The 22514-nt window shown below is 42.5% G+C and overlaps 1 protein-coding gene across 1 annotated transcript in view; it reads left to right on the top strand.

Annotated features, from left to right (window-relative positions):
* The window catches only part of WDR72 (WD repeat domain 72), a 976411-nt gene that overhangs the window by 93114 nt on the left and 860783 nt on the right, over positions 1 to 22514 (top strand). The window contains exon 2 of the mRNA XM_086958315.1: positions 15321 to 15485. Coding sequence (XP_086814441.1) covers positions 15333 to 15485 — 153 coding nt within the window. The 5' untranslated portion in view covers positions 15321 to 15332. The remainder of the gene's footprint in view (positions 1 to 15320; positions 15486 to 22514) is intronic.

The following is a 22514-nucleotide window of genomic DNA, read 5'->3' as shown; positions in this document are numbered from 1 at the left end:
CCAGCTGGGAGGAACACGTGCGTCACCTCCAGGAAGTGTTGTTGGCCCTGCGCGGAGCAGGCCTCACAATCAAGGCCAGTAAGTGCCAGATTGGGCAGGGTTCTGTGGTGTACTTGGGGCACCAAGTAGGGAGCGGCAAGGTTGCCCCCCTGCAACCCAAGATTGATACCATCCTGGCGTGGGCACCGCCCAAAACCCAAACACAGGTGAGAGCCTTCTTAGGACTCACGGGTTATTACAGGAGGTTTGTCAAGGATTACGGTAACATTGTGCACCCCTTGACTTCGCTGACTTCCAGGAAGCAGCCACGAAACGTGATCTGGACTGATGCCTGTCAAACGGCCTTTGACACCCTGAAAACTGCAATGTGCACAGCACCTATACTCCAAGCACCCGACTTTTCGAGAGAATTCATTGTTCAGACGGACGCTTCAGAGCATGGCGTGGGGGCTGTTCTAGCTCAGGTGAATGAAGAGGGCCGAGACTTGCCTGTAGCCTTCATCAGTAGGAGGTTACTTCCCAGGGAAACGAGGTGGAGTGCGATAGAAAGAGAAGCATTTGCTGTGGTCTGGGCGCTGAAGAAGTTAAGACCCTACCTGTTTGGGACTCACTTCCGGGTTCAGACAGACCACAGGCCCCTCAGATGGTTAATGCAAATGAGGGGTGAGAATCCAAAACTGTTGAGGTGGTCCATTGCTCTACAGGGGATGGACTTTACGGTGGAACACCGCCCTGGCACAGATCACGCCAATGCTGATGGTCTGTCCAGATTTTTCCGCCTTAGTGATGAGGACTCCCTAGGTTAAGGGTAGTTCTCCCCACATTTCAGCTGGAGGGGACACGTGTTAGACCTGACATCATTGGCTTGAGTCTCTCCTCCATTTTTTCTGTTTGCCTCTACTGTTTTACGATGTTTTGCTGGTATATGCTTTGGGCGCCGTGTCACTGCTGATCAGTGCCATAGCGCAAGTGCTCCCGATGTTAAATTGATGTGTCTATTGTATCCATGTTTGGCTTATTTGGTTTACTGTCAGTCCCTAGTCTAGTGCACCAGGAGTGCCAGGGCTTGTAAATACAAATGCCGCTCGTGGGCTTGCAGCACGTGTTGTGCCACCCACAGGAGCGGCCTTGTAAACGAATGTCTACGGGTCGGTCATTGCGAGACCCACGTGCAGTCTTGCACTGTCACGTCGGCTGCGCAGGTATACCTACTTGCCAGCCCCTCCAACCTTCCCTTGGCTTCATGTTAGTCACCCCTATGGTAGGCCCGTGGGCAGGGTGCATTGTAAGTGTAAGGTAGGACAAGCCTGACCAAGTTGGCATGTCCTGATAGTGAAGTACCGCCATCTTAGGGCTTCACTATTGCGAGGTAGCCTGCTCTCCGTTGGGTAGAATGGGCCGCCGGGATTATTAACGCTATAATCCTAGCTGGCCCGGGGAGCATGGTGCAATGTCGAGTTTGGTATCCCTGAGCTCGGGGTTTAATTACGCATCCGTTGGTGTGGATGGTCTTTGGACTCTGGGTTCGAAAATAGCACTTTTAAAAAGTGTCTATTTTCTTGTCTAACCATATCTGGTCTCTGCTGGTCTTGCGTGTGTGTGACAGGAGCTGGGTGGCTCCAAGAGGTCTGGATGAGTCAGTGTGGGATGAGTGGGACATTACGTTGAGAGTAGGGGGAGAGTAGTTGTTGATAGCCTGCCTTGCCTGATACAATGCTGGCTCCACCTCCTGCCGAGCGACTGATGGCTCTGTACCTGCCATGGACGATCCTAGCCCCACCTCCTGCCAGGAGGGCGATAGCTCTGCTCCTGCCAGTGTCAATGCTGGCTCCACCTCCTGCGGGGCGTCTGAGGACCCGGCCCGGCTCAATGAATAGGCCAGGTGCTACTGCCTAGCTCCACCCACCACAGACCCAGGGTGTTGGGAAATCCCCGGCATAGACAAAGGGATCAAAGACGAAAAGGGGTATAAGAGAAGGACCCCTGAACTAGGAAATCAGATCACTTCTGACAAGGAACCCTGTAACCAAGGACAAGAAGCCTGCTGATCCAAAGGACTGCCTACCCCTTCTGCCGGTGTGCTGTTGTTGGGGGAATCCTGCGGTGCTTCTTTATTTTTGCCAAGGAACCAGGAGAGAGGAACTGTGTGTGTACTCTCACGCTTGCTAAGAAAATCTCCAAGGACTGGAAGAGTGCCAGTCTCCTGCCGAAGTCTCAGGGCCAAAAGACTTCACCTGCTAAAAAGTGCTATCCGCTGGAAGCTTGAATCCAGCACCTCTGAAAGGAACAGCAATCACAACGACCGGACGCTGGGCCCAACCGACGCCAGCAGCGACGCCAGTGAGTAGGAGTACGGCTCTAACTCCCGAGGACCTCGTGTCTGCCCCGCTGCTGATCGCATCAACCGTGTGCCCTTCGACGCCGTGAGCGCTGCTCACTCTGTGCAACTGCATCATCGACAACGCCTGCTGAGGCCTGATCGACACCGGAGACGCGACGCCGGATTGCTCGACGCCGCTGATCACCGTGTGCTTCATTTTCCTAAGGTACTGTGTTGTTGGGGGTCCGTGTGGCTCCAGGCCCGACGCAGCGCTCCTCGCGGTCGACGCCGAACCTGTGGATTATCTTTGCCCCAGCGTTGTGTAGCTCCCGTGTGAGTTACCCTGTTGCTAAGAACTTTGTTTCCAAGAAGAAGATTTGCTTGATACTAAAAGACTTTTGTGCTAAAGAAGAAACTACCTGTGAACTATCCTTTTTCCTTCCCGAACGTATTTATTCCGATTGTGTACAGTTTTGCCGTTATTTTGGTCTTGTGCTAAGCCTTATATAAAAATACTTATTTTTATAATACTACGGTGTCGTGTCCATTTGTAGTGTATTCACTGTATTACTGTATGTGGTCATAATTGCTTAACGCACAGCCTCTGAGATAAGCCTGTTCTGCTCTGCCAAGCTACCAAGGGGGTGAGCAGGGGTTATCGAAGGGTGTGATCCCCTTGCCCTGACTAGAAAAGGAGGGTCCCTATTTGTCAGAAGTGCATACCTCTGCCAACTAGAGACCGCCGGTTCTAACACAAATGTTACCATGTTTTAACATTCACTTTAGTACTGGTTAGCAGTGGTAAAGTGAGCAGAGTCCTAAGCCCAGCAAAAACAAGATCAGCAAAAATGGAGGAGGAAGGTAAAAAGTTTGGGGGAAGGCCACAGTAAGTCTGACCGATCTAATACTATTGCTTGTCATTACTCCTTATATTACTACAACATGTTGTTTTTACTTTAGTCCACCTTTTTCATTTTCGTCCCATCCATCGATAAGGCTTAGTTTAATTTACTTTCACTACTTGGAAACAAATACAGAAAAAAGGTAACTATGAGAGTCCCTTTGTGTGTTTGTGCAGTCTTAGTGAATTGGATTTCCTGTGTGTCCATGCAAGGCAAACTAATTCATTTTGGCGAATACATTTTGAACAATACAAATTGGACTGGCTGGAAAGAAATGTTTTATGGTAAAGTATATAACATGAAAATGGAAATGAATTTATGTGGAAGTAAAGAACTGTAGAATATTGGCTTATGTTAAAAGGTCTGCTGACAGTTTCACTGTAAAGCCAGATGTAAAGTTCGATGTAGGTTAATGACTGCTCTCCTCCCATCTGTGCACCATAACTTAGTTACTTATGTAAGACACTTTAATAGCATTATAAAATCATGTGTGCCCCTGAAAGTTTAAGCTTAGGCAGCTAGATAAATACATTTAATGATCACAGCTGTGTGGATGGCAAGCAATTTTTTGAGGAACCATACAACGTCTGTCCAATCAAAACATGTACTCCTGATTTCCAACATCTGGACGGAACCAAAGCCCCTCTCTAGTGATGCTCACATGTTTGTCTGGTGACAGCTGCACTATCAAGCCAGACCATTAAAAGACCTGATCTATGAACCCCCAAAAAATCTTCGCTTACCAAATCAATTCAAAATAAATGGGAAACCCTAAGTGCCGAATCTAACTATACCCAGGAGGACTTGCCAAACTGGCCGTCCATATGGGAAAACCTTACTTGTGACAAAATAACCCCATCACTTGCACAATGTTGATACTTGATTGCCAGTATGGCCCACTAGACTCCAATCATACTTTGTAAAACATGCCTTAGGTCCTCTGACACCTGCTGGAGTTGCGAAAGGGAAGCAGGAGACTTGAGGCACATGCTACTGGAATGTACCTTCACTAAGAGAGTCTGGTAAGACATCAGCATAATTTCACAAATCCTTCATGTAAATGTGACTCCTACCCTAACGGCCATTACACTAGGTTTCCTCCTCCATTACATAAAATATGCTTTGAACAAAGACGAACAAGTTCTATTGGACATTTTGTTTATTACCCACCTCAAATTCATCCTCTCTGATTCGAAAGTCTCATCCAAACTGTCCTCCCATACCTGGTGGGTATGGGTCCAATTTACCGGAGGTGCAATTAACTCACTGAACACACACTTTAAGAAAGCACCACTGAGATGTGGTAAAATCTGGTTCAAATTAGACAGCTTTATCCCAAATATGTACCTTCAGCAGCACGGCGATGCAGCGCGCGCAAGGTAAATAATTTTATTTATTAAATACTTAGCTTACTCCTGTCAGTCGTATGTCGGACTTCACTATCCCCATCCTGCCCTCCCCCGCCCACCCCACTGCCCCGCAGTACTCCTTCAGCGAGCCACCACTGATACTGTTAGAAGCAGTCTGCCTTTTCCATAGGAAGAGATCTTATCTTGACAGTGAATGGAGTTTAAACAGTGTGAACAGATTTATTAGAAGTATAGTTAATGTGTGCAGCCAGGGAAAGTTAACAAAAAAAAAAGTTTCCACACAAAAGCGAATTAATGTAGCAATTCGTTGAGCTCCCTTTTAAGATATATTAAATAAGAGATTTTGCGCTGTGCAGCCGAAACCTAAAAATGACATCTCTTCCATTGCTAGCACCAAAATTAAGAAGGACTATTGACTTTACTAGTAAGAAATGCAAACTTTTTTTTTTTAGCTAAAATCGCTGGCTGCAACATTAATATTTAATTCACATGTTATGTTATTAGGCTGGCTAACTGAATTGCCACTTTGTTTTTCTGGAAAACAAATTCTTCCTTCAATCAGGTAAATATTTATTATTTTTGAGAATGAATACATGTGAAACTTTGTAAGATCGGTACAAGTATTACGAATGTTTTGCCTTTGTTTTGTATACGAAAAAATTTACCTTCAATAAAGAATATTTTGAAATAAAAAAAAAAGAAAATACCACGGGAAATACGATGAGCTTTCCCGCCCTCTTCTTTCCCCTGCAGCTGCCCTCTGAACCACATGCGAGTTCAGTCAGAGGGCACAGTGCCAGCTAGAGCCGCGCTCCCATTACTAGGGTCAGGAACCCGCAGGAGGAGGAAAACAGGATGGAAGGGGAAAAAAATAATCTACAATCCGTTTTTTTATATTTCTCTTTGGTGTTCTTTGAATCAGAGAAGGAAACACATTGGCTCGACACATTCAAACAGCTTCTGTCCGAATAAATCCGATTTGGAAGAAAAGAACCACACGCATGCATTGTCTGGCCATTCTCGTTCCGTTTCGTGTTACACAGATTTCACGTCACGTCGTTTCGCTGCAATTGTGGATTTATTTGAGAGGTGGTGTGTTGGAGACATTCACAGAGCACCTGGCCTTCTTAAGAACCCTCCATTAAAGCACAGACGACCTTCAATGTGATTTGTGCTTGGAATTAATTTTTGTTTGACTCAGTCAGTTGTCTTATTCATAATGATGGCGCACCTTCAAAAATGTTCAGTGGGGACCCTAAAACTATTTATGGGAGGGTTGCCACATAAATATGTAAACGCCCGTGGCTAGTTGGGGTGAGTGAGGGCAAGGAGTTGTACCGCCCTCGCCCGTGGCCAACCACATAGGAGGATGAATCCTCTGTAATGAACTCTGTTATTGCTTGAACTTTGAACTCAGAAACAATCCACACAGTTCAATCTGCAAGTGGATATGTCTAATTCTAAACCGGTGGTACGTTGAAATATTGGGCAAAAGCTACTTTTACTAAACATTTCCTAACATGTATGCTGAAATAAAAAGAACTTTACAAAAATGTATAGTACAATTTGCAGTACCAAGCCTGTCCGCTGTTTTTTTTTTTAATGTTGCTTTGTTTGTTAAAATTCCTTACATGTTGTGGCAGGCTCAGAAAATCTTTGGCTGTTACTGGGCTCCTAGTCCAAGCCTGGTATATCTAGAGAGCAGTCAGGTGGTATTAAAGAGTCAGGCGCTGCATTGCAGTCAATATCAATCCTCCCGCCCCGTTGAGGTTAGAACAGCTTTCACGCCACTTATAAAGTCGTAGCCAACGCTGTCTCCTTCCCCTCTGGATAAAAGTGTGACATCTGCATATTCGTTCTGACTTGCCATTCACCTGTCCAAGGGGCTAACACAGGACATTAAATCTGCCATAGCTTTTAGTGCAATTTTAAATGGAAAGTAAAATCAATTACTAGCTGACCCTCACTTCAAGCGCGGTGATGGGTTAATTCTGTGGAAGAGTTATGCCTGAATGCGTAGGTCTGGCAGAGTGTGTCACGTGACTGTACTGCACGTGCAGCGCGTTCCTGCCTTAGGCAGACTTTGACTTTGAGAACACCGAATTCGCCTTTTGAATAAAAACTGCCCTGTTACCGTTTGTTGAGAAAACTCCTTAGCTTTTTTTTAAAAGCCTATGGATGAAAACATGTATATATCCTTTGCAGGAACTGGTTCAAATTTTATACAGAAGCTTATCTATTTGTATTTTATCTATTGGGGTTTCTGCAAGTGGAAATACTCTATGGTTTCTAAGTAGTTTTGCATTCTTTACAATGAAAATGTTTCATTAAGCCCATTAGGGCTTTTATGATTAATTGGCACCTGTGCAAAACTTGGTTTGCTCTCTTACATTTGCATAGGTAGAGCCACGTTTCTGTGACTTATACACGTGATTCATTTGCGTGCAAACACAGGATAATATTCTCTCAACTGAGCTTTGCTTACATTTCTACTTCATAGGCACACTATCAAATAGCTTGAATATAAGTTCATCACGTAAACTGTTATTTGTTTTGGCCGTTAGGCGACAGAACTATCACAATAAAATAAAAGATAGCAGCCTGACTGGGGCTTCAGCATTGTAATATGGATGATGTTGTTATACATACAACGTCGATCCTTTGTTTAGACAGAGGCGCATTTCACTGGCACTGAGAGGCTGACCCATGCTAGAGTTTCTGTTTACCTAATGCGAGGGATGCTGCCCAGCTCTCCACCAACACGGATTTGGCAGATTCATTTACCCTAGACATGCTAGGGTAGGAAGCGCCAGGCAAGAGTACAATATATCACAATACTTATGTGCAAGCATATATTGTCTGTAATAAGCTAAATTGTGGAACTGTTTATCTTTTTCACCATTATCGTAATGTTAATCACAATATTCTGTTTCCATCTATTAATTATTGCAGTGCAAACATTTTACTCAAGAAAAGCAAAGCTTAAAAAAAAATTGAAATGCTTTACAGTGCATTTCTTGTGTATCTCCTTGGGCATGTATAAGTAACTAAGTAAAAGGGTTCTAGATCTGTTACCACAATTTTTATCCGGAATCAGGGTGTTCATGTTCTGAGGTTGCACTTCCATTTGCTACCTTGTAAGGTTGGTGGGGCAGCTAGAAGGACTTAGGACAACCTATCTGGATGGTGTACGTGGAATCAGTCTAGCACAGTTCTGATGGTTATGTTGTCCAACAAATGCACAGTTTTACTTGGGAATGTATAGGCCGCACAATAGTTCCTAATAATGTGGCAAAAAAACTATGACCGGTTTTCAAATTCTCATTTTGTGCACACAAATAAATTGTTCTAGATAGGACACTGGCAAACTAATCAACCAACAAAGCCGCTTTTTGCCAAGCACTTGTGTCTAGTGGTGTAAATAGTAATACAGGTACTCTGAACATTCTACTCGGCATTAGGACGTCATCCTAACCCTCAGGCAACTGTATGTATACCAGACATATAGTACGCACAGGGGAAGGGAGATCTCAAATTATTGTCAAACAGAGAGAAGGTGGATGGTTGAGGCACTGTGAATGGCCCATCTTCATCACCAGTGAGGGAAGACGTTTTGTTGTACAGCACATGCAACTGAAGTTCTCTAGGTTTTGCCTCACTGAGTAAGTGGTGTTATGTGGGGTGGATGAGGAGTGTTATTGACAGATCACTGCACCCAATTTCTGTAATTAATAATTAAAAAAATACCTTCCTTAAATTCATAGTCCTAATCTACCAAGTCCCTCACTCCCCTTCATGCCATAGTCACTGTGAGACCTAGCATCCTTGTCGTGATTTTCCCCCTAACGTTTTGCCTTCAGATGCCCTGTTTGCTGAATTCATTTTTGCTCGGCCAAGGACTTTGCACACTTTCATTACTAACCTGTGCTAAAGGGCGTGTGCTGTCTTAAAACATGATATCATTGGTTTATCACTAGTAGTGGCACCACCTGTGTCCAAGTACTGTACATTAAATGCTTCTAGTGTGCCTACAACACTGATTGTGCCACCTACTTAGATAGCACTTTAAACATGTCTCAGGCCTACCATTGCAACTTGTGTGTGCAGTTTTAAACTGTCATTTAGACCTGGCAAAATAAACATTTTGTCAGGCCCAAACTTTTGTTTTTAATACATGTTAGTCACCCCTCTAGGGTAGATCCTAGAAAGCCCAGAGGGCAGGGTACCCTATATTCAAAAAGTTGGACATGTGCTTTTTAATTTTACATGCCCTGATAGTGGAAACACGTGTAAGTTTGTTTTTTGCTAATGTAATGCCTACCTTTCCCATATGACATAATTGGAGTTCCATTATTACATTTAATAAGCTGTAACTTCCAAATGAGAACTGGTAACTCATTCATGCTTGACAAGCTTTTGTCCACCACCTAAACCAGTTCTGGTCATTTACTTTACTTCCACTGTGGTTGGTGCCAGTCTTGCTATAGAGGCAAAGGGGACCCAGGCCTAGGTATGAGCTTCATCTGCAAGTGACAAGGTAGGTATGCTTTGAAGCTAAGTAAGGGGCTAGGAACATGGCAAGCTATCTTGTCAAGGGAGAAATCCCCTGTCCCCACACCCAGTGCCATTTGTTTACTGTCTCACAGCAATAAACAACACACCACAAGAGTGCCATCAGGGTTCAGGTAACAGCTGGATACTAGAAGGAAAGCATATTGGTTTTATCAGGTAAATGACAATTGCCATTTCCAAAATAGTAATTTAAAATCCAACTTCATCATTAACTTAGATTTTAAAGTGCAATTAAAATGAGTCCTTGAATCATTTTTGTAGTTTCTCTCAAACGGACATTATCCACAATAAGTTGTCATGGTATAACCCCAGTGTTATCCTATGGGAGAACCAGCCTTGTCAATGTGAAAATGAATTTGGAGGTTTTTCACTGCAATAACATGTAAAACATTAAATATACATGACCTACCTTTTGAATACCATGCACCCTGCCATTCGGGTGTTCAGGGACTACCTTAGGGGTGACTTATAAGTATTGATAAAAAAGGATTAGGCCTGGAAAAGGATTTTGCAATGTCAAAAATGCAGTTTAACACTGCACACCCAGGCTGCAATTGAAGCCCTGGAAACATGTTTTACTGTGCTACTTTAGCAGGTGGCACAATGAGGATTGCAGCCCAATGCTAGTATTAAATTTAGAGGCCTGGGACTTACAAGCAAAGTCATTGTGCCAGTTTGAGATATGCCAATTCTAACATGTTTATGGAGGAGAGAAAAAGCAGGTTACAGCTGGCTAGCACATGCTGGGAACCAAGACTCGCTGCCCAGCAGAGCTTTCTTGTGGACCACTGATTTGGGGGGTTCCTTGCTACCCATCACGCTTCGCTGCAGTACACTCTTTCAAGCCATGTGCTACCCAGTCTAGCGACACAAGCACTCGCTGCACACTGACTGAGTGGACCTTCCATTTGGGGTACACTGTGATCCCCAGGGCTCTCTACCATTTGTAGGCACTTCTCATCCTTCCCACTCTGGCCCGCCTCCCTCAGATCTTCATTTGGAGCACTTTATAATGCTCATCCGCTACATTCTCTAAATGTTTTAATTATTATTGTTCCTGCCTCCTTTCTGATTATCTAATATAAGGTGAGCCATTATAGTCTACTGGGGTTTCACTTCCTTAGCGTCTCTCACAAGGTGTCTGGTCTATATTTGCAGTGCCTTGATGCTTTTACCATGTGAATAACCTTTCTGATTTCCCCTGTTTCTTGTATCCTCTCTCTCTCTCTCTGAGCAAGGCGGGTTGTTCTGCCGAAACGCACCAGAGCCTAATGTATAAATGAACTCGAAAAATCTGATCCCAGCTGTGTTAGTGCCTGACTTTTGTACAGTGGAGCAAGAGTGGTATTGAATGTGTGTATATATATATATATATATATATATATATATATATATATATATATATATATATATATATATATATATATATATATTAAGTGTGTGTGTGTGTGTTTTCTACTGATGGGTTCCTCTATTTTTGTTGTTGTGTGATTTTGAGTCCCGGTGATGGTTCCAATTTCAACTTAAGGGATCGCAACTGTTTATCATACTTTGCACTATTTTATATTCATTTGTAATTGGCTGTGCTGTTCCTATTTTGGGTATGCATTCTGACAACTATAATCACGTGTGTATGACGTAAAAGAGAACACTGAGCGTGTTTTGTCACCTTCACCCACAGCGCCTCAAAAAAGTCATTCACTTCTGATGAGTTATGCTTACCCTCCCTCAACAATGTAATGAATAGCATTGTACACTCTGCAAATCTACACCTTGTTTGTGCCATGGCTTCTTTTTTTATGTGTACTTGTTTAAATAAAAACCAGGAGTAAATCGTTTGCATTTGTGCAGCATAATAAAATGACATTGAGGATCCTTGTGACTCTTAAGAGAGTTGTCTCCCCGTATAAATCCCCCCCTCCTGCAGGGCTCAACTGGCCGTAACGTGCACCGGGCATTTTCCGTTGGGCCAGAGGGGTGTGGTCCATTTTTGTGGCCGTGGGGGCCGTTTTTGCAGCAGTTTCTGTAATACCGGCCACCAGTAACAAAAGTGGGTATGGTGCTTCTTACATGTTATAGAATTACTTTACAAAAGAAAACAACTAGGGGCAAGGCTGGCGTAAGTGCTGGTGGCACACGATGCAAAAAAAATTGTTGGCGCCCCCAATGACCACCTTCTCTAAGAATTCCCTGACTACCGCCCTTTAACTGTGCCCCTCAAGTCTTCATAATAACTCGCTCTCAGTTGCATTTAATTCGTTTTTAGAGTGCCACTCATACCAGCATAGGCTGTCCGAGTAATTTACAGAACACGCATATTAGAACGAGACAATCAATCGTATGTGTGTAAATCAGTGTATAGGAATTGTTACATAAGACGCAGGATTATGAGGTGTAGGAGTTGCACGTCATCCATACTGGTAGGCAGTATAGTTTGAGTGCTTAGTCTAAAGAAGCGCAAACTCCGAATTTAAAACGTAACACCATGGTCGGGGGATCTCTTTTTTTAAATAAGAAATGATTTCTATACAAATGCACTTTTTTTTTTTTGCAACATTAGGATAATAAAAGATGGAGAACAACTTATATAGCTCCAATCTATACCTTGCAGCTTGTTGATGACTGTTCATAGCTGACTCATTCTCAGGTCAGGGTCTGTGGTTCTTTAGCGCCGGGACGTCTCTTTGCTGGGGCAGCCTCTTTGCTGGGGCAGCTGTTTGCGCTTTACCAAAACTATAACATAACATTAGGATTTTAACTTATAAACAGCAAGTTACAAAAGAATCTCTCTTACAAAAGAAGTAACCCACTGGCCTTTTTACATTATATCCAATTTATGATCTGCATGGTACACGATCTTGGTAAGAGGCATAATAACCCTTGGTGCTACCTTGCCAGGAGTGAAAACTTCAACTAGACTAAACTCTGATCTTTCTCCAGATAGAAGATTAATCACCAGAGTTAGCTTGACATTTTTATTCTTTCCTGAACATTGCTGGAGGTAAGGAAGCAGTAGTAGCAGGTGCTTTAAAGACATAATATACTTGCAAACACAGCGCCCCTACCTAAAGCCAGCGCCCAGTTCGGTGGCACCAGTCACACTGCCCTAGAGCCGGCCCTGACTAGGGGAAATATTCATGAGGCATAGTTACTGTAATTTTGTGCCACTGTATGGATTTAAACCCTAGTGCTCTGCTTATGTTTAAATACCTTTTAATTATAACTGGTACTCAAGAAAAAATAGCATTGAATAAAGCATATATGCAGATATGTTAACTGCATTGCTCCATTTTTAGGTCTCGCCTACACAGCCCGCATGCGCTACATAGGAGGGCCTTTAGCCGTCGCTCTGCTCATTTTCAAGCACACACACATGCTTGTGGCGGCATCCACCTTGCCGGAGTGAGCAGGGGCGCAGCACAAGTGCAGTGCTTGAAAACGAGCAGACTGCTCTCCCGAGCGCTTGATCTTGGGCAATGCTGTATTTCATGTCCATGGCCACTAGGTTAGAACTTTCAAATGCTTGGGCTCCGGTTGCACGTGGGTCTAAGAGCCTCTGTTTTGATATAATGGCCTATAATATTATGCTACATAGGTTCGCTTTCTAGTCACGTGTTTTTGTTCATCGCAGTTCAAAAGCAATGCGACCCCCATCTAACAGGATGCGAAAACCAGAGCAGCTGTTGCTGATAAGGATCTCTTCTTGTGCTCGACGATCAGCTTGTTTCCGAAGGGGTTGTGTCCAAGCCTCTTTAGCAAAGCTGTGCATTCCTCATCAGAAGGTCTACAGGGAATCGTAGAGTGAACAAATAATTCAACATTCTTTGATTCTTGTAACTCGTGCCAGGGCTCCCGGACACATTGCTGCCTGCCCAGTGTGAATTATAGTCTAGTGCTGCATTGGATATCCTGATTTCAAGGTAACAGACACTTTTTACAACCGCGCATATGTTATTTGTTTTAAATTACATTTCTTCGATATTTTTCCTTTCCAGTTTACTTTCCCCAGTATGGCAGACACCGATTTCCTTTGTACATTGCTCCGATATTTTTCCCTTCCGATGTATTTGTCCCTTCTGATTTACTTTGCCTAGTACGGCAGACACCGATTTCCTTTGTAGAGTTGTCAATTTCACCGGTGCTCTGGAGAAACCTCACCTCCCCCTGGGAGGAGGCTAACTGCGAAGAGGGTCATTGTTAGAGGTGTGGAGGAGGGGGGCTGGTCTTTGGGCGAAGGCATTCCACGCTCACTCCACAATTAACCGCTCACTTCACTGAGGGCATGTGACCCAGCATCGGGCCCAAATACACAGCTCTGCTGAGGCACCTCAGTCCTCACACTGATATATCACCCGTACCACTCCAATACTACTGAGACTCGCATGCAGCTCTCTAAAGCCGTTTATACTGACCGGCCGACTCTGGATATTGCAGAAACGGGGCATGGGCACACTTCTGCCAGTGCACCGCATTTGAATAACAGAAGTTGCTATTTCTGGACTCTCACATTAATAAGCACTCAGAAGGAGCTCAATGGCTGTAGGTGGCAGAGGGGACGGGGTTAAATCAATTAATTTTATTCCGTTGTTCAGGGATGTATACACTGTTGTTGAAATTACCTGTTCTTTGTACCTCCCAAACCGCAGATGACACACAGAGAGGTGCGCGTTAAACCTCATGCTGAACGTAGTCGTTGATGCATTTCTACCTTTCTTCCCGGCGCTGTCCATTCCCTGTCCCACTCCCTAAAAGGACATTTTTCATGTTACTCAAAATGACCCTGTGATGGCCACCTACAGAGATGCCGCTCCACACGCAAGCACGCGCTGCTCAAAAGAGCAGTTCTAGGAAAACTCTCTATTGAAGAGTTCAGCTGCTAGTAGGCTTCCTGTTAAGGATCTGGGGGCGCACTTTCACTTTAAGTATGTTAGCTGCCCCCACCATAAACAGGCTGCAAAAATATCTTCTCTGAGGCCTGTTTGTTTTTGACCAGGTGTTTTGAGCAGCAGTGTTTCTACATTGACGACTCTACGTGGGAAAGGCATGCTCTGGCTAAACACTTATAAAAGTCCCAAAGGCAAGAACTATTTGGCTATGCCAATGCTTGTTTACTGTTGTCGGGGAAGGGTTAGGGCACTATGAACCACTCGAAGCTTTGCCTATTGTGAATCATGCCTCCTCGCACTTTCCAATCACAATAAAGAACACTGCACAGAGTGTAATATGCTACCACACCTTAGTTGAAACTCCCTACAGGACATAACATTCGACATCTGCCCTGACAGTGAACGGCACTCCTGGGACTGAGATGCTCGAAATTGCAACAACGTCCGGGAGCATGTGCAAAGATGAAGGACTATTGTTTTAAGTGAATGGTATTCTTATATGAAAGGAGCAATCCCATGGTTCGAGGGTCTAATTTTTTTTTGTTAACTGTAATGTGCAAATGAGAATTCTATGTCACATTAAGTTATTAATTGCTGCATGCAGTCTTACAATCATGCTAATAGTTAAAATAAATACAATGAAGATAAAATAATTAAATGTAGGCAAAGTACAAAATTAATCCAACCGTTCTTTTAAATACATATATGTAAGTTACTAAATGTTATCTGCTATTAGTTAGCGCTACTGTGTATTTGCCATAATAGAAAATCAGGTTTAGTTTTCACTTTTGCAATAATACACGATTTTAATGAGTTGGAACTGTTCGTGTATCGTGGTGTTTTGAGGTCTGGCATGAACTAGTTTGGCTCAAAAAGCTCTCCGTCTCATAAAATCAATGTAGTTTATTCATGAAGTCTGTTGGAAGTGGATCAATTTTATCTGGCTGCTGATTACATTTCCAGTCTATAAAAGCTGTTAATTTGCCTGTTGTCATCGTTTGCATGGTGAGTGCAGTTGTTTGCCTGTCAGTTTTATTTTCTCCTTGTCCTCGTTTAATAACGGTAGTTTTAGTGTGCCATGTTTCTCTCCTGTTACATGGTTGTTGGCATTTTACTTCCATGATTACTTTGTTATGTTATCAGAGATTGAGCAAAAGGTTGCTTTTTCTTAATTGGCGATGCATAGCGTTATTGTCCTTGCATGTTCGCAGTAATGCTTAACGCGATAGTTTATAATCCTTACCAATAATGGCGGTGTTTTGTGCTTTAGGTTCTGCTCATTATGAAGACATCCTTGCAAGCAGTAGCACTGTGGGGGGAAAAGGCTCCGTCTCATACCATCACTGCCATCATGTTTACAGATGATCAACAAACTGTCGTGACGGGGAGCCTCGAGGGACAAATATGTCTTTGGAACGTCTCATCAGAGTTTAAGGTTTGTAAATCAAACTCATTTTACTAATGTTATTGAGACAGCCATGCTCAGTTCTTAGTTTTACTAGTGTACCAGCAGGATGAAAGTCCCTAATGTGTTCTTTCTCTTTTATTATTTTAAAATAAATCTGGACATTTAGGGTGATAATTGATTCGTAGAAAGCCGCAACACCATTATTCAAATGAATGGTTTAGTGCAAAATTCAACTGGTTGAAGGTGGTACACTGTTAACTAAAAGGGAAAGTATAATTGATGGCCAACTAGCTGATGTGTTAACAAAGCAGGCCTGCATCTGTGTAATAGGATCATAGCCTCAGTAAATACAGATGGGTTCCATGGGCTACCAATTACGCTTTTTGCACAAGAACCCAAAAAAGCGCAGGAAGAAGTGAAGCTCCGAACATGTCCCTCGAGCTAGAACTGGATAGAGTGGCGCAGATACATTGTTTACATGATACTACAAAGAGCATGTACTGTGACGTGGCCATTGAGGGATGATGACGCACTTGAACGTTGAGGGGACTATTAATGTGCAGTGTGGCATCTTTCATTCTGATACAACGTTGTGTGAACAAATGGTCCTGCAATGTAACAGCAGCAATTCAAGCAGCCTTATAAGTCTGCAAAGCCCCGATTTGTGCATTTTTAAAACCTCATTTGAATCACAATAACTGGCATAGTCTTACAACCTAGCATCAGAGCCCATGAATATACAGCAGGCACTCCTTTCTCTGTTTATAAAGGAATCACACATTTTCAGTAATAAGGAGACATGACTGTGTGCGTTTATATCGCACTCTCAGTTAAAATTTGGGGACTTGCATCGGAGGGTATTTACAGAAAAAATAGGCCAAAGACAAAAGATTGTTTTCTTATCGTTAGCTTAGATCGCTGTTTTAATCCAGTGAAAACCTGCTGTTTAAGTCCACCAGAGTGGTAGGCAGCCGCGGTCCGTTCAGTTAAGAGCGGTGGGCCCGGTGGGGGAGGGGGGGGGGTACTTGACAGACGACCACGAGGGAAAATTAAATAAATAATTATTTTCCCTCGTCACCGTCTGTTGGAATCACAGTCCACCCCCCCCCGCCCCCCACCTGGCCCCACCGCTCCACCAACCTCTTACCTGCATGGGCCGCGGCTGGTGGTACCCACCTACATTTTGGTGGCTAGATCCCATGATGAAGCATGCCACGATAAGTTTTGGGTGAGGTGATCTTTCCAAAATCTTTGAACATTTGCTGGATGAAAAAATGTATAAAAAAGACACAATAGGTTTCCCCAAAACTTTTTTTTGACTTAGGCATCGGTTGTGTCAATATGTATAATTAAGTAGCACATGCTTAGCTATCTTTCCTCTTTCTCTCCACTAGTGGATTAATGCACTAAAGTATATATGTCTGTCTTTAACTTAATTCTGTAAGTTGCCTGTGTACAACAATGTATGTGTCAAGAGGCTAGATGAAGATGTCGCTCCATTCTGTGATTAACACTTTTTTATTGGCATTTCAAAGATTAGAACAAAACAGCACAATATTAACACCGAATCAGTTCCCTGGGTTTACAATTATTAGTCCATGTTGTACAGGCAGGAGCAAGTGAACACTCACAAGGGATGGGCTACGGCCACACTTTAAAGAGGACTAGATTCCATAAGATAATAATAATTCACATTTAAAATACAAACAATAACCGTGTCTATACAGGCCTAAGTGTTCTCACAGAATGTGAGAACAATATCCGCTGCAGAGAGGTAGTGGGGGAAGGGGGCCAGGGAACGGCAATCCACTCTGCTTAAGGCAGCGCCAGGAACTGGACACCCTCAATTCCAACAGGATTCGGCTTATTTTCACAGCCAGGACTCAACCCCAGAGTCTGCCTCTCCTCAGGGTCCACTGCAGCCCCAGTCCCAGGGGATTCCCATTTATTAACCACTTCCCTCCAGAGCAGTTCAATAGGTCTGTGACGGACACCCTTTGCTTCCCCCCTCTGAAGCACCCTTTTCTCAGCCCGTGCCCAGCGTGCAACCTCAGACACCCCATGTTTGCACATTAGATGCCTCTCCAATTTGTTGTGGTCCAGGAATGTGTATTCCTGTATTGTGGTGCATATGAAAAGGGTGACTATTCATGACGAGTGCCCATAACAGGCCTTAACAAATTTCTGCCATCAATTCTCCTACTCATGTAAGGGGAACACATGCACTCAGTCATGAAAAATATTGAAATTGATCATCTATAGACTATCATGCAGCGTAAGAAATATTCTAATGGCATTGAGGGATGATTTTTAGTAAATCTGTGCTAATTCCTACTTTATTATATACAGATGTTGAAATATTATTAACACGTACTCCAAAGATTTTCGAGTCTTCGGTCTGCGCTTTCTTGAATATTATGTCCGAATTTAACTTGGAGGCCAATTTCAATAAATCCATGGTGATGGATTGTGGTCCGATTAGTTCTGCTCTGTAAACTCTTTCTATTGATGGCAATACATTGCTGAAGGTTTTATCTTTGATACCCCTAATTTATGGCATCCAAATCTGTTGGTAAGGAGCCCAACAATTAGACAGTCTGTGAGTGCTCTGTTTAATCTCTTTGGGGCTCTTGAAAGTAAGCCCCCATATTATAAATATACAAAACGGCAATATGTACCAATAGCACTGTATAGTACAGTGATTTGGGACTATACCAATTTTCATTTTTTCACATTTAGAGAAGAATCATTACCTTTGCCGTCTATTGTACCTCTCTTCATCGTGCCCCAGTATGATCGGTCCTGAGGAACTTAGTCTTCCATGTGTAGAAAACAAGGACCCCCTGATAAGGATATAGTTCATGGGTCAGGGCAAACAATATATGGCAAATAAACAACCTAGGCAACCTACAAGTGCTGGCAAGGTTCAAGAATCAAGACAATGATAAATAATGATAAGGCACTGGAATAACAGAGGATTCAATTTAATAAATTTGATAAGTGTCATGAAAAAATTCATTGACATAATAAATTAAAAACACACAATAAAAAATTTTCTTTCAATAACTATATTATTTGTATATATAATATATATTGATATTGTTTCCAATGATACAGGAGGGAGATGGTTTCCGTCTACGCGTTTCGACACGTTGAAATGTGTCTTCCTCAGGACACAACCATCATATTTCTAAAATCAAATAAACAATAATTTTAAACATACATCTATGTTAAACAGTGCTACACAAATAATATTTTTTTTTCTTTTTGAACATTGAGGCCAGAACTTTGATAGCTTAAACATGATATACCGCATTATATCAGTTCATTGTCTTTTTTAAAAAAAGAACTATATACAAGTAATAATGCAGTTTAGAACATATATTTAACATTTCATCATGTTTAAACATATTGAGGAAAAAAGAAGCATAACAATGTCAGAGGGAGAATCGAATTTGTGCATAGATACACAGTAGAAAAAGAGAAAACTAATCAAGCTCCAATCGATAGTCTAAGTGTTCATATATTTATTACAAAAGATCAGGGTTTCTATTTTAACCTATTTAAATATATTAAAATAAATTGTTCCAATATTGCTATGGGACACAAACAAGTTGTTAAAGAATGCCATATTCTGTATATGATGATCTTAAAGGAAATGGTGTTAAGATTGATAAGAAATGATATAAAACGCCAGAACTTACCGATACCTGGATTTTCAAATATTGCAGAAAAAGGGGCCTCAGGGGTGTGATAATAAATCTGGTCAAATTCTAATGGCAGAACCTTTGTGTCTAAATGATGTCAAAAGAAAAAACTAAAATTGTAATGAGAAGCCAGATTGGTGATCCATGACTGGGGATGACAACAACCAAATATTTGACATGTCCTGCCCATCAAATAGTTCATTCATGCAAGTATATCTAGTGACTAATGGTGGTACTACTAGTTGATGGAAGAATTTATGACATGCATAGTTGACCAAAAATGCATTTAGACATATGTGTCAGAAATGACTTGTAGGCAAAGAGGTCTAATTCCGCACATGGCTATACCTAAAGATTTACACTGATTAAACACTATGATCGACAATTGAAAATAAGCCGTTTTTTTGGGCAAAAAATACCTTGACTACTGCCAATTGATGATCAAGTCCCTCCTTAGGCTAAAGTTTAATATCGGCGTATTGACACGCTAAGCCGGTAATGAAAAGCGCATCTTAGTATACTGCAAAAACACAGATACATATTATTAGGATAGATGTTTCCTTACAGGTATACGGCGTGAACATCGTCAGATACGAAGGGCCCATTAGTCTAGTACCTGAAGTACAGAAGAATCCATTTGTTTGTTCATAAAATATTCGCTCTTCAAATTTAGAGGGTCGAAGCAGGGTGCTCTATGGCGGGAGTGCGTGTAGGACCGCGTCAGAGATGCTGCGGGTAGATGCGAATTTGGTGTTACTCGGTATATATATATAAAGAGATGGGTTACAACATCCTAACCTAGTTTGGAAAGTGCACAAAAAGATTACCATTTACCTCGGTGTGGTTTGTAAAGAACGCAGCTATTAATAAGATGTCTATACCGCTGGGACCCGTAATTGTCCAAGCGTTGTCATAAGAAAATAAAATGCCGATTATCTAAGGATGAAAGACAAAACGGGGTATGAAACATAGCAGCAGAACCATACAGCGTTTTTTTTTAGTTTTTATCAAAGTGCACCTTTTACCTGATTCAATATGTCAAGCAGTCCTGGTGTAGATGAGCTATGCCCACAACTCGGGCCCGTGCTCGTCCAAATGTGGGGACAAAGGATAGAGTGCCGGCTATCTGAGAGTAGGAAAGCAGACAAAGTATAAAATATTACACCGAACCCATGTTTCAAGTCTCTCAGAAAATGTCTCGAAGAGAGAAAGCCACGCGGCCGTTACCTGTGTCTAAATGCTTGTTGCCGGCTGGAGTGGTGTCTCTTATTTCGTCAGGGAAAATCAAACATGTTACCGTGTAGATGATTCACTATATACCCCGTGTGGGTATAGATGACCGGGTTGGCCAATCCCGCCTCTTAAAGTGATATAAAAACCACTACCCATTGATTAAAGGGAAAAAGATGTATAGCGGTATATGGTGCTCTCTCATCTAGTCTAGAGACATACAGCGGTTAGCGCTCCAATAATGGAGGTGGTAGAAGTCCAAGGGTAGATACATTTTTATAATGGAAGTGGCGGGGAGAGAAAAGGCCTAATAGAAATCCAGGGGTGGATATACTTTTGTGCAATGTATATCAATAAATCATGAGTATCAGATATATCAGGTATAAAACTATAATTTGAAGGTGTTTTTTTTATAGTATACAGTATACAATCTGGTTTTATGTGATAGCATTTTCCCAGGGTAGTTCGTTATTTAACCCATGGGTAAAAGTACCCAAGGTAAAAATCCAGAAAACTTCTTTCTTTTTCTGGATTTTATCTCCACCATTACTGTTCAGAATGTGGATTTTCTCCAAAATCCGCCTTTTAATATCTGAAGGAGAGTGTTTGAATTCAGAATCTTCCATTCATCGAGGAACTTTAAAGGTGCCTCTCTTACTTCGTCATTCAGTTTGGTCAAACCCCCATGCCAGTCTTAAACGTTAGGGTATTGATGACTGCCTAAGTTGCGATAAGGGCCTTAGTATATTCTGCCTTTCTTACGATCAGTCTACATTGGTAAGATTTGGGTTCATTAAGACTGTCAAACATTTTAAAACCTGATAAATTGCATGTGAGCAAGTTGTTTCTAGAAAGCAGTCATGCAGATAGGGCGGGCGTAGACCCTCAAAAACACTCTGTAGGAGTTATTGATTCCTTAAAAAACTTTGTGTATTAAACCCTATCTATTGAAAGTGCTTGCACCTGGGAGAGAGCTCTTCTGACTTTGTCAGGCATGGTTATACGCTGGTAGTTGAGCTTCATGTTGGGCCAATATATTAGGTCCAACTTAGGTGTTTGCCCTTGCGATGGTCAAACGCATCAGACCCTTTTGAACTTTGCTCTCTTTTGTAGATTTCATGTAACTTTTGTATACATTTTTTATTCAGGTTTGTTGAAGCGATAGGGATTTATGCAGTGTTAACCAGCACTGTGTTTTTTTTCAAATTCTAAAGGGTGAAGGGTTATATTTTACAGCTTGTTCTTTTGTAAACTCTGCTGTGATAGCCATAAATACATGTTTTCTGTAAAACGTGTGTATTATTGGTTTTACTGTACGTGATGTTATGCTTATATGAGTTAGAACTGGAGGTCTCTAGTTGGCAGAGGTAGGTACCACTGTCCAAATAGGGACCTGTGCTTCTAGACAGGGTAAGAAGGATGCACTTTTAGATAACCCCTGCTCACCTCCTTCGTAGCTTGGCACGAGCAGTCAGGCTTATCAAAGGCAATGTGATAAGTATTTGTACAAACACCAACAGTAACACAGTGAAAACACCACAAACTGACTCCACAACCGTTTATAAAAATAGAAGTATTTAATCTAACCTAGACAAGACCAATACGACAAAAATCCAACATACACAGTTCAAGATTATGGTTTCAAAAGAGTTCTTAAGGTTGCGTGAAAATAGTTCACAGTTGCTTCACGTTTAGCCAACCGCACCTTTAGATGCGACAAAGTTCCAAAACAGAAGCTAGTGTGGTGGAAAACAAGTAATGCCTCACTCCTGAGACCACGGGAAGGCAATACCTTGTATGGATTCCGGTGCGTAGGTTCCGTAGGGAGCGTCTCTCAAAGGCACGTTGCGACGATCTTCCGGTGGCGATGATCTCAGGTGCGGCGGTAATGTGCAGGGTCGATCTCCTTTCGCAGCCCCTCGATGCGATGGCTCTGCGACGATACTCGCTGCGACATGATGCGGTCCGCAAGCAAGCGATACGGCGATCTCACCGAGTGATGACAGGCTCTGCCACAATACTTACAGCAATGGTACTTTTCCCGCACCGGAGCGATGCTTTCTGCAAGCAAGGGATGCGTCTGTTCTTGCAGCAGCAACAGGCGCAGCGACGATCTCTA

The sequence above is a fragment of the Lissotriton vulgaris genome, chromosome 2_1 (genome assembly GCF_964263255.1).
Source record: "Lissotriton vulgaris chromosome 2_1, aLisVul1.2, whole genome shotgun sequence".
NCBI lineage: Eukaryota > Metazoa > Chordata > Amphibia > Caudata > Salamandridae > Lissotriton > Lissotriton vulgaris.
The sequence above is the reverse complement of the archived record's forward strand: the minus strand, read 5'-3'. Positions and strand labels throughout refer to the sequence as shown.